Source organism: Trichosurus vulpecula, chromosome 3, assembly GCF_011100635.1.
Source record: "Trichosurus vulpecula isolate mTriVul1 chromosome 3, mTriVul1.pri, whole genome shotgun sequence".
In the NCBI taxonomy this organism is placed as follows: Eukaryota; Metazoa; Chordata; class Mammalia; order Diprotodontia; family Phalangeridae; genus Trichosurus; species Trichosurus vulpecula.
The window spans coordinates 11,477,553-11,490,308 of NC_050575.1; the positions used below are offsets into that span (position 1 = coordinate 11,477,553).

The 12,756-nt window shown below is 43.4% G+C and overlaps 1 protein-coding gene across 2 annotated transcripts in view; it reads right to left on the bottom strand.

Annotated features, from left to right (window-relative positions):
* CCDC85C (coiled-coil domain containing 85C) overlaps positions 1 to 12,756 on the bottom strand; it is a 188,098-nt gene continuing 175,342 nt past the window's right edge. The window contains exons 4-6 of one of the 2 annotated variants that reach the window (XM_036749653.1): positions 8,981 to 9,076; positions 7,363 to 7,461; positions 1 to 3,579 (exon numbers count right to left, since the gene is read on the bottom strand). In XM_036749653.1, coding sequence (XP_036605548.1) covers positions 3,490 to 3,579; positions 7,363 to 7,461; positions 8,981 to 9,076 — 285 coding nt within the window. In that variant the 3' untranslated portion in view covers positions 1 to 3,489. The remainder of the gene's footprint in view (positions 3,580 to 7,362; positions 7,462 to 8,980; positions 9,077 to 12,756) is intronic. The other variant, XM_036749654.1, reaches the window with a different exon arrangement.

Sequence of the window (12,756 nt, forward strand, 5' to 3'; positions counted from 1 at the left end):
GCAACTTTTGGAGCCTTAGAAAATTGCCTAGAGCCCTGGGAAGTTGAGGGGCTTGTCCAGGATCACATCTTGCCATCTTTAAGGGCAAATCCAACCACTATGTTATACTGCCTCAATTCTCAAGGAAGGGAATTCAAATCACCATAATATGTCAGAAGGGAAAAGTGACTCATGAAAACTCTATGTGAAGCAGAGGAGACCAAAGGAGACAGAAGCTAAGAGGGCGAGAAAAGAGACGATGTCACCTACAATTTATCAGAAATGACATTCATTGAGAACTCAAAAACACTGGCAGGCCATCAGTGAATGCAGAATATTAGGGCTGAGATACAGTCCAATCCCCTCATCGTACACAGCTGATGTGACTAAATTTGAACATTTTCCACCTTCCAGAAGAATAGTCACATTTCTCACTTTGCCTCGCTTGATTCTGGCGACACTCATGTGCGGGAGACAAATTTTTCATAAGGAAATAGCCGTAGAGAGAAGGAACTTAAGCTAAGGCCATATAATAAATAGCTGAGGGAAGACTAGAACACAGGTTTATGGGTTCCCAATTCAGTGCTCTTTTCACTTTACCTCACTGAGGGTCAGGTCTGATATCCCAATGGTTAAGTGCTGGGCTTCCTATCCAGTCCCTTCTTGGGCAGTGCCTTAATTCTCTTCGACTTTGGAAAATTCCTTCCTGGCTTCCAGTCAGCTCAGGTCTGGCTCTGCTTACACAACCATTAATTCCTATTTACTGACTAAAAGAATTGGAAATGGTGCCAGAGCCCATATGCAGTGCCAGCAAAGGTGCTGAGAGGAGGCCTTCCAGCTAACTTCTGGGTCTCCAAATGGAGGCTTGGAGGGAACTGGTTCCAAACGAAATTCATTTCTAATTAAAAGGTCGAGAACAAGCCATTCCAGACTAAACTTATTTCTGTTTTTCAACATAGTTATTAAATGATACATCAGGGAAACAAACATGGTTTCCCTAGATTTTAGCAAAGCAGAGAAATGTTGAATAGATACCAGTACAATTAAATTGATTCATCAGCGGTCCATGGTCAGTGTGTCATTAATAGTTCCCTATGAATTTCATAGGTCTGTGGGGAGTGCTTCAGGGATTATGTGCTTGGACTAGGAAGTTTTTATCAGAGATTCAGATAAATGAAGAGATGGCATCCTTAGCAACTCTGCAAACCAAGCACAACAGATGCTGGATGCCACAAAGTGTCGATGGGTTAGAAAATCAGGCTGAACCGAACGAGAGGCTATTTACTACAGATAAATGTAAAGGCTTACACAAGTTCCAAAAAGTTACACATACAAGATAGGGTTAGATAGTGGTTCATTGCCAAAAAAGTGGGGATTTTATTAAAATCCAAGCTCAGTATGAGTCAACAGTATATGGCAGCCAAGAAAAGCTGTTTTCTTGGGCTGTGTGTTGAGAGAGGCATAGCTTTATGGGAATAAAGTGATAGCTTCTTTGTATTTGGCCCTTGTTAGACCACACCTGAAGAATGGTGTTCAGTTCGGTTACTACATTTTAGAAACAACATGGATAAACTGGGCAGGGAGGGAGAGAAGAGTTGGGCAACTAGAACGGTAAAAGTCCTTACGTTCATTCCATATGAGGATGGTCTAAGGGACTGGGAGAGGAGATATGTTATGACAGCTGCCTTCAAATACTTGAGAGTTTATATAGCGTAGAAGAGAAATTAAATTCACTATATTTGGCCACAGAGAATATTACTAGGAGCAATGGGTAGAAATTGCAAATACTGGTAAATTTAGGTTCAATATGAGGGGGAGACTTCCTAATAATTAGGGCTATCTACTTGCCCCAAAGCAGATATAAGCTGCCTTGGGTGTCAGTAGGTTCACCCCTTCACTGGAAGTCTTTAAGCAAAGGCCAAATGACCATTCGTCATGTGGTGGGGATTTCCCAGATGTGGTTAGACTAGATGGCAATTGAAGACCCTTCCAGCTCTAAAATGTTAATGTAATTTTGTGTGTGTGTGTGTGCGCGCGCGCGCGTGCGTTTGTGTATGTGTGTTGGGTGAATAAGCAGAGGATGCTTTCTGAGATGGCAATGTCTGCTTTCTGCAGATTCCTTTGTTTTCCCTTTCAATTAAATTGGACTGAAACGTCCCTGAATTGGAAGCAGCCTGTGATGCAAGATCATCAGGAAGTGTAGCAAGGAGCCATCCCATGGAGGAGAATGAAAACCCTGGAGGTTTTATAAATATCACTTTATGCCCCTCTGATAAGAACCTCCCTAGATTCTCAAAGTCTTAGGTCAGCAGAGCACGAGACTTGCCCAGTCCTTTCAAGCTAGAAAAGCTTCCACTAAGTGCCCAACAAAGGAATTTTATTTCACCTGAAGATCATCCACTGTCTGGAGAGACTCAACACCAGGAACAAACCACAACAAACGAAGAACTCCTATGGTGGAAAGTGTAGTAAGGAGAAAACCCACACTTCTAAAATCCTTGGAGATCTCAAGTTCTCAACCAAGACGTGGTGGGGAGAAAAAGTAGGCTATAGAAAAAGTATAGACTCATTTTTTGTCTTTGAATTAGCTAATACTAATGGGCAGCTGTGGACCAGTTCCCCAGTGTTTCACAGAGCACTCCAGACCCTGATGGGAGAATTGTTTACTTGCCTAAAAGGACTCAACCTCAGAGTTCAAAGGAAACTTCACCTGGCAAAAAAGACTTGGTCTACGAAAAGGAAGCTGGTGGATTGTGGGGATTGGCTACCATTGAGATACTCTGTCAGATTTATCAAGACAGAAATGTTGAGCATGAGCTGGTGTTCCATGGTATCATGACCAAAGTTATTCACATGAGGAAAAAAAAACCACATGGTAGCCTTTGTTCTGGGCTAAGTAAACAAACAAAAGAAGCCCATCACCTCATTAGGCTCTTTCTGGGATGGATTAAGCATGAGACAGGATGAGATGAATCTTCGGATATCTCAAGGGTCTTTTCCCCTAGAGCACAAACTAGGCTTATCAGAAATTGCCCCCCCTCATACTACCATGACTCCAGGAACTATATGGCTGACAACCCCAAAAAAGGAAAGTGGAACTTCTAGGCTAGGTTTTGAACAACCCAGCCAGGAACTTGCACCATATTCCAACTCTTGATAAAGCCATTTCAGTACCAAAGATGGGAAGAGCTGTCCATATATTCAAACAGGTGAGAGAGGCTCCACTGGGCCACCCAAAATTCTCCAATTGGGTATTTCTGAAACAGGATGATCAGGACTCCATTTGCAGTATATAGAAAATAACTGCTTCCCCAGTGAAAAGCCATCCCAGGACCTCAATAATACCCTAGGCCAAAGCTGCCGTATTTACAAAGAACACCACAAAAATAATTCTGGCAGCCAGAGAGTGAGAGGTCCCTCCCTCTTCCCCTCTTGTGCACCTCCCGTTGTCCCATTCTTAAGAAGTCATTTCCCTGTACACGCTCATCCCCAGTCTTCAAAGTAAAGCTCCTACAAGGGCCCCTTGAACTGGTTTCCTGAAAGGTGCTGTCGGATGGAAGGTTTGGAACTTGCTGCATCTCCAAGCTTTCTCCATACAACCTGTGGGAGACAGAGACGAATCTATGAATAAAGGCCCATGCTTACTGACCTAGTGCAAGCTGCTATTCAGTGGTCCAAAACCACCATAGTTGCTTTCTCATTCGTTGACCACACAATCACTAAGTGCCTTGTATAGCTTTCTAACTGTCTCATATAGTAATGGAATAACAGACCTGTAAAAAGAACTCGGAGATCATCGAAGTCTAGCTTCCTTGTTTTAAAGAAGCGGGAACTGAATCCCAGGGAGAGGAACTTTCCCATGTAATGCAGAGGGGAGAGCTGGGGCAGGGGGGGGGGGGAGGGGGGAGGGGGCGCGTGGAGGAGAGGGAGAGGGGGAGAAGACAGTGCGACTAATCTTAATCTCCAACTTTTCACATTGTCTTAGAACACAGTCTACGATTTAGCAGAGCATGTCAGAGCAGGAAGAAGCCTCCTCTGTTCCCCCCTGCTTCATTTTTTTCAGATGGGAAAACTGAGGCCTGGAGAAGGAAATGTAACCTTATGGTCTCATCCATCTCAAAATCCTATGACTTTGTGTCTCTCAGAAGACACCCCACCCCCACAGAGATGGGCGCTTAGCAATTAGCCTTATGCTGATGGTTGCTGATTTCCACGTTCTGAGTTGAGTTCTCTATGCCTGTACTGTTAGGCAAAGTCACTAGATGGCAACACTGATCCAAAATGCAATCTCATTCATAAGGAACCAAGAGGTTTCCACCCTTACTAATTCCAAGCCTAGGAATCAATCTGGCCAAGAAAAATGTAACCCCAGGCTGAGGAGGATGCTTTCGGGGGGGCTTGGGGGAAGAGTGGAGATGAATGGGCTACGAGAAGCTCAGAAGAACCAGACTCCAAGGTCTCCCTCCAGGCCCAGGCATCAGCCGGTCAAATCTTTAGCAATGAAGCCTCGCTATATCCGGGTTACCGGGGAGGCCTCCTCCTTAATAAATAATAGTGTCTCTGGATCACTGCCCTCAGACAAGGAGACAGCAGGATGTGAACAGGCCAAATCAATCAACAGGTCGATGAAGTCGAATGAGTTCTAGCCTAGCAGTCACTCAAATATCCAAATACAAATTTCCTGCCTCCTCTACTAATTCCATGTGATTTTGACGTCACCTCTCTGCTCTCCTCGGCTTCCCCTATAACAATAGAAATTTGTAAAGGACTTCAGAGTATACAAAGTATTAACATTCATTATTATCTCCTGTGATCCTCGCAATAATCCTGGGAGGGAAACACAGTAGCAATTCTCCTCATTTTTCAGATGAAGGAATGGAGACTCAAAGGGTTAAAACAGCCCCTCAGTTAGAAGTGGGGCTCAAACCCAATTCTTCTGGCCTTCAAGGCAAGGGATCTTTTAATTATATACTTTGCTCTGATGCTCTTTCCCTCTACGGACCCCTCAGTTCACCCCATGAGGACCGGTAGACAGAGTCAAGGGAATGCCTGTGTTATAAGTTTCCAGGAGCAGGAACCACGAAATGTTAGAGCCAAAAGCAAACAGAGACCATCTACTTCCAGTCTCATCATCTTCCAGGTGAGGAAAGTGAAGCCCAGAGAGAAGGGATTTCATCCAAGTCACATTGCTCTAAAGCTGCACACGTACAGCTTTGCACAAACTTGTATGAAATTAAACTAGAACACTCCTTGGGCAGGAAGATACCGCTGTTGTGACAGTCACTGTGAGCAGCGGCCGCACTTACCACTATGCACAGGAAGGTACTAAATAGATGCTACCTGGAAAAAGGTCACTTTTTTGAAATTTGTAAAGTCTGGAGACCTAAGTTTCCCTCGTAGCTCTACCATTTACTAGCTACGTGGCCTTGGGTAAGTCACTTAAATTCCAGGCCTCAGTCTGTTCACCTGTAAAAGAGGCAATGATATTCATGCTACTGACCTCACCAGTTTGCTTTAAGATAAAAATGAATGTAAAGGGCTTTATAAACTAAAGCACCATTCAGGGTTAGCAAGGTGGCGCTGTAGTGCTGTAGAGCATGCCGGGCCTGGAGTCGGGAGGGCCTGAGTTCAAATACGTCCTCGGGCACTTACTAGCTGTGTGACCCTAGGCAAGTCGCTTCACACCCTGGTTCAGTTTCCTCATCTACAAAGCTGGAGAAGGAAATGGCAAACGACTCTAGCATCTTTGCCCAAAAAAGAACCCAAACAGGGTCATGAAGAGTCAGACACGACTGAAAACACCCAACAGCAGCAGCAACAAAGCCCCACACGCACGAAAGTGGAGACTGTGACCTAGAGAGGTGAAGTGATTTTCCCTGGGTCACCCAGCCAAGGAGGGGTGGAACTCCAAGAACACAAAGTCCCTGTTCTAGGCATCGGTCGGTAGAGGGCAGCACTTACCTTGTTACCAGAGGCATGTGAGCCCAGGGACCCTAGCTATGCATGTAGGACATTTTCAATTAAAAAAAAACCAAAACCCTCTACAAATGGATATTTGTACCTCCTAGTGACTGCCCCAGGGTAACATGGTCACTGGTCAAATGCCGGAGATGAACTCGGGTCTTCCTAACTCTGAGACGAGATCTTTATTGTGTCTAATACTAGACAATGTACTTTTCCCCCAAGAAAATGGTGGCCCCCAAATTTCCCTGTACAGACAGAGGAATTGATCTTTGGATAGACAGTAGAAGCCACGGACCCTGGGACGCAGAAACACCCTCCTCCCAAAGTAGATGAGACCAATGCTGCCTATGGGCTCAGGTGATTAAGGGTGAGCAGAGAGCCTATGGGGCAGTACAGGGGTCAGTAGACTACTACTTGTAGGCTAAATTTGGCCCGCTACCTGTTTTAGCTAAAAATGGATTTACATTTTAAAATAAAGTTTGTATTTAAAAATATAAAAATTATTCTTAGCTCCTAGGCCTCATGGGAGCAGGTGGTCGTTTGCCAATCCTTGGTGTGGTGGAAAGAGCTCTGGTTAAGAGATCTGAGTCTGAGCCAACATGTAGGACCTTAGGCGAGTCACTTACACCACTGCCCACAAGAAGGAAGTGGGATCATTCCATTCAGTCAGTGGGCCCCTGGAAACCAATCAGATCTGAATTCTGGCCCTGCCTTCTGTTTAATTCAGAAAGAACGCTGGCTTTTGAGTCAGAGGACCCGGGTTCAAATCATGCCTTTGTTGCATGCACTTATGTGGGGTTGGCAAGTCACTTAATCTCACCAGGTCCAAGTTTCCTCAACTATAAAATGAAAGAATTAGACTATATGGCCTCTAAGATCTCTTCCAGCTCTAAAACCATATATAATCCTATGAGCTTGCTGTGCTTTTTGAGAACAGGAGCTGTCACCCAGCGGTTAGCTTACAGGAGGCACTTAAAATGCGTGTTGCCATTACTGTTGGCCCTCAGTTCGCTTCTCTGTAAAATGAAAGTTTTAATCCAGAAGACGATCTCTAAGGCCAACATTCTAAAAATAAATCTATGACTGTTTCCAACCTCCCAGAAAAAAAAATCATTTCTCAATCAACCTTTTACTTGTCAAAATCCATTCCCATTCATTATTAACAACTTCGCAAGGGAGGCAAAGCAAGAACATTCCATTCCCAATTCATACTTGAGGAAACTGAGGCCCAGAGTGGTCAGGTGACTCATCCACAACTGGCAGATGACAGAGCTTGGCCTGGAAGGCAGGCCTCGCCCAGCCTGCCTCTCGCATGAAGACCTGAGGACGTGTCCAAGTGCCCTTTGGTGACTGGAACCCAAGCCTTAGCCATTCTAGAGAGCAATTTCTCCAAGATCCCATAGAATTTAAGGTCATTACATTGCACATTTCACGGACGATTGCTTTCTCCTTTTCGCTCAGGTCCTCCTCATAACTGTCCTGTATCTGCCTGTCCAGGTTTTCATGAACTTCCAAGACCTAGAGACAAATGGATGCACAAAGGTTATTAGGGCATATTTCTTTCTTCCAGTTGAGGTTTACTCTTAGACTTTTTTTTTTTTTATTGCAACTGCTGGATAAACTGAAAATATCTTTCTTCCCTCCTCGTCTCATAATTAGATATGTGAGTCCTTGAGGATTGAGTGATCTGTATTTGAAGGACTCTTAATAACATCCAATCTCTGTTCCTTGACCAGCTATAATCCAAAATTCACCATGAGACTCTATACCTTTTACAATATAAAGTCCAAGCTTGCTAGTCTAGCATTTGAGACCCTCCTGATGCTGACACCGTACTTCCCCTTCATGTCCCATCTACACTGGTTGCTCAACATTTACACCATTCTCTGCTCTAAGAAGAGAGATCTTTCATCTCCACTAGTTATGGATGTGATCCGGGGCAAGTGATTGCTCTCCTCTATGGGTCAGTCTCAGCATGTAGCAAATGAGGGGGTAGGACGTGATGATTTCTAAGATTTCTTCCAGCTCTAATACACTACATTTTATGACTTTCAGCCCCTTCTGGTTTTGACATTCTGTGACCTATGATTCTAATGGCCACTATTGTTTATATAAAACCTGCACATTTCCAAAATGATTTGGGGTTCTTATGGGGAAGTCTCTTTTAAACCTTAAAGACCACATAAAGGTGAGTTATCATTGTTATCAATATTCCCATTACTTTGTATCATTTTCCTGAGAGGAAAGTAAGGAGGCATATCTGTCTTCCTGTTCTGTAGAAATCAAATGAGGTTAAGCGATTCGTCTAAAGCTGTAGAGTGGAAGAACCAGACCTGGGACTGGGGTCCACTGCCTACTCCTTCCAGGAGGCTACACTGCTGCTTATGTTCTGGAACTACATAAAGATGGCATAAAGGGGGACAGCACAAAAAAAAATCCTGTTCTTAAAAGCTCTGACACTGTTATCTTTTAGAAAATCCACTCTGAGCAAATATGTATGTGTGTATATGTATATATGTGTGCATTTCTATGTATTATATACTATATTTAAATAATGTAAAACATTATATTACATATGTGTATATGTGTATGGATGGATGGACGGACGGATGGATGTGCATATATACATCGATCCATCCATAATAACCAAAGGCAGACGCTTAAGTTCCTGATAGGGTCAGAGGTAACCCTGTCTGGTAGCAAGGAAGCGGGACTCTAAATGTCACATCCAAGATTTTTAAGAGTCTGTTTCTATTATTCTCATTACACACACATGCATACACACACACACACACATACACACACACACACACACACGTATTTTCTTTCTCTCTGTCTCTCCCTCCCACCCCCACTCCCACAAAAAAATGACAAGAGATTCTTCAAGGGATGAAAAAATCAAAAGAAGTTACACGTTCAGTCGGTGGCACGTCAGGGACGTAGAGTCCTGGGCTACTGTGGTCTAGGGTGCTCTCTGAGCATATACGTGTACAGCAGAGAGAAGGGTAGGGGTGGAGAAAGGGACACAGAGACGTACCTTCATGGCATGCACTACTGCCTCAGGTTTCTGTCCCATAGGGACATAGCCCACTGCCGGGGAGGAAGAAAGCTCGGCTGTCATGTGAGCAGGACCCTGTGGAGAAGTAATTATACCTTTTAGCTTGTCTTTGACATCTCAGTGCAAGTTTGAATCATCCTAGTGTCTCTGCCGGGCAGCACGGCCCCCAAAACTGGCAGGTCGAGGCAACAATTAATGGAGACTTAGACCCTGAGAACTGAAAGAGGTCTTAGAATCACAGAACCTTACAGTGGGAACTATTTGCTGAAGATGTCATCGACAGGATTCATGACATGGGTAAGTAAAGGCTGGACTAGATGACCTCTGTGGGCTTTCCAACTCTAGTTCTATGAGTCTCTGATAATGTAAGAGCTGGACGAGACCTTAGAATCAGCACACCAGAAACTGTCAAAACCAGGAGGGACCTCACAGTCATGGAATGTCAGACTTGGAAAGAGCCTTAGAGATCATCTATTCATAAGATGGTGGGATCACAAGTCTAGGAACCTTGGAAGCCAATGTGCAATCAGTATTTGATTCTATGTGGTTATGGGTGGGGAGAAGATGGGGGAGAAAAAGAGGGTAAAGGGAGGACCTAAAGAGAAGCTGGGACACCAAGTCCAAAGAGAATTTCTAAGGCTGCTTTGACCTGAATTTCACTCCCATCAATATCTTCTTTATCAAGTGGGAAGGGTGAACCATAAGGATTCTAAAATCTTTTCTAGTTCTAATATCTTTCTTTATTCCTGAAACATCTTTCCCAAGTGATGTTGCCACAGAAAAGCAAAGGAGAGACAACTTTTGGCCAACATGGTGACCTAACTGGAGTCCAACCAGCCAGCTCCCCCCCCCACATACCTACTTGAGAAAAATTAAAAATCACACTACATCTAGTAACGATGAGAAACTAGAGTAAATGCATCCTTTCACTACCACAGGACTGCCTGAAAGCAAGCCAGAAACCCACAGGGAACAGGAAAGGGGACCACTCAATGGCAAAAACAGTTAGTGCTGGCACAGGAAACCACTCTGAGGAGTCTCAAAGTGTTCCCCAAATGAGCAAGAGACATGTACAGCCTACAACACTTTGTGTTGAGAGCAAAGGGCTACCAAAAAAGCCCTAAGGTAGAGACCTTGGAAGTTTCAACAAGCTACAGCAACCAGGGAAGCATAGCAGCATTTAGACCAATATATCCCAGGCCCAGCGGCTCTGAGGTCCCCAGCACTCTATCCTGAGAAGCCACAGAAGGACCCTAAGATCTAGCCCTTTGAACCTCAAAGATCCAGAAGGGGCTAGCCCAGGAGATTTAAGTCAGCATAGTAACCCAAGTGACCCAGACCCAACAAGCAGAGTCAGCCACTCTGCCCGATGTGCTGTGGGCAGAGGCCAGCTCTGGCACAAAGCCCCATTTCAAGGATTAAAACCTGATCGATCAGTAAATGAAAAAAGTCCTTAAACAGTCCAGAAATTTACTATAAATCTAGAAATCTCTCCCAAAGTAAATTAGCAACAACTGGCAGCAGAAACTCAATGGAAAAATGGATTTTCCACAAGGGCTATCTGGAAGAAATGAAGCAAGAGATTTAAAAAAAAAATAGTTGCAGGAAAGAATTGGAAGAAGAATAAACAGAAAGTATTCATCTTTACCCAAGTACTAGACTTTCTGAAAATATTCTAAACAGAAATTAGTGATTGCATGAAATAAATACTATTAGAATAAAGTTAAATGATTGAAAAGCTGAAAAAGATAACTGAGATTTAAAAGCAAGTTGGAAATAAGTCAAATAAATCTGGAAAATAAAAGAAATAAAAAATGAAGAAAAAGAATTTAAGTCATTGGACTTCCTAGTTAAAAAAAAAAAGCCTGGACACTATATTTCAAGAAACATAAGTGAAAACTTCCTAGATCTATTAGAACCAGAAGGCAAACTAAAAATAAAAACAATCTGCCTAGCACTTCCTGGAAGAAATCCCAAAAGGAAAGGTCCCAGGAATGTCATAGCCAAAATTTAGTCCTTCCAAATACTGAAAATACTGGAAAAAAAAAATAATGAAAGAAGCAGCTCAAGGACCTAGGAACCAGTCAGGATCACATGGACCTGGCAGTTTCTACTATCAATGAGGAGCGATCTTGGAATATATTTCAAAAGGCAAAAGAGAAAGGCTTACAACCAAGAATAACTCACCCCTCAAAGCTGCAGACAATCTTTCATAGAGAAAAATGGCCATTTACTGAAATAGGATACTTTTGAACATTTCTGATTAAAAAAAAACAAAAAACCCAGAACTGAGCGGGTACATGAAAATACACACTCAAGAGCCCAGAGAAACTTACCCACAGTAAATTCATTTGAGCAACTGGAGTGAGCTGTTTGATGATATAGTGCTAACATTGTAACAGGGGGAGGAGCAAATGTCCTTCAGAACTGTAATATCTCCAAAGGATATTGAGGAAGTTAAGTAAGAAAATGAAATGACAGAGGTATAGATTATTCCGTTCTGAGGGTTCAAAAGAGAGAAATGTGATGGAAGATTAAAAGGGATACACTGGTATAGAGAAGAGGAAAGAAACGGAACTTGCTTTTTCTCATAATTGGAGTATATGAGAAAAGTATGCAAATATGGAGGGAAGGTTTGGAGAGGTGGGCATCGGATGAACCTCTTACCTGAAATGGACAAAGGAGAATGCCCCCTGCCATACACACACACACACACACACACACACACACACACACACACACACACACACTTCAGTGTAGAGACACATTAACTTAACAGGGAAACAAGTAGGGATAGGGAAAGGTGAAGAGGGAAGATACCACAACAAACAAAACCAACTTCCTGATCCTGAAGTGGGGACTAAAGGGGGTGGGGGAGGGTATCGGATCAAGGAACTAGACTTACAGGGATGCCTTAGTTTTTTTTTTTTTTCTGGAGATAATTGGGAATGGCTAAACAAAATGTGGTATCCAAATGTAACAGAATATTATTGTACCCCAAGGAATGACGAAAGATCAGGGACTCTCAGGAGCTCTGAAATGATGCAGAGTGAAAGGTGGCAGAAAAACAACTTTGAAAGATGTAAGAAAGCTGATCACCGCAAGGATCCACCAGATCTCTAGAGGCCCTATGGTGAAGCATGCTGTTACCCACCTCCTGATGGAGGGATGGTGGATACAAGATACAGAAAAAGACGAGATCCTCTTTTGATGCGGCCACTGTGCGGTTTCATTGTTTGCCCGGTGCTTATCTGTGCCAGGATTTATCAAGCGCTTATTATGCGTCAGGCCTTGTGCTAATTACCAGGGATCAAAACAAAAACAAAACAGCAATTAGGGATCCAGGCCCTCAAGGAGCTCACATTCTAATGAAGGAGACAACATGCAAATAACCACCTCCACATGGGACAAAGACAATCCTCTATCAGGACCTAGGCTAGGGAAGCTGAGTTGAACAAGTCTAGTCCTTGCTCTACAAGCAGAAAAGAGATAAAAGCAGTATGGATCTAGGGTCAGAAGGAACCTTAGTGGTCTAGTCTAACCTCTCCATGTTTTAGATAAGGAAACTGAGGCTGGTTAAGTGACTTGACTTACCCAGATAATAAACAGCTACAGAACCAAGATTCAAACTCACGTTCAGAATTTTTTCACCTTTTCACTAACCCTTCCTCAAGTGATGACCTATTAAATACTTTTAATGAAGGGATCGAGGCTCCCCTAATCCTTCTCATCTCCAGGCAAAACATCCCCAGTGC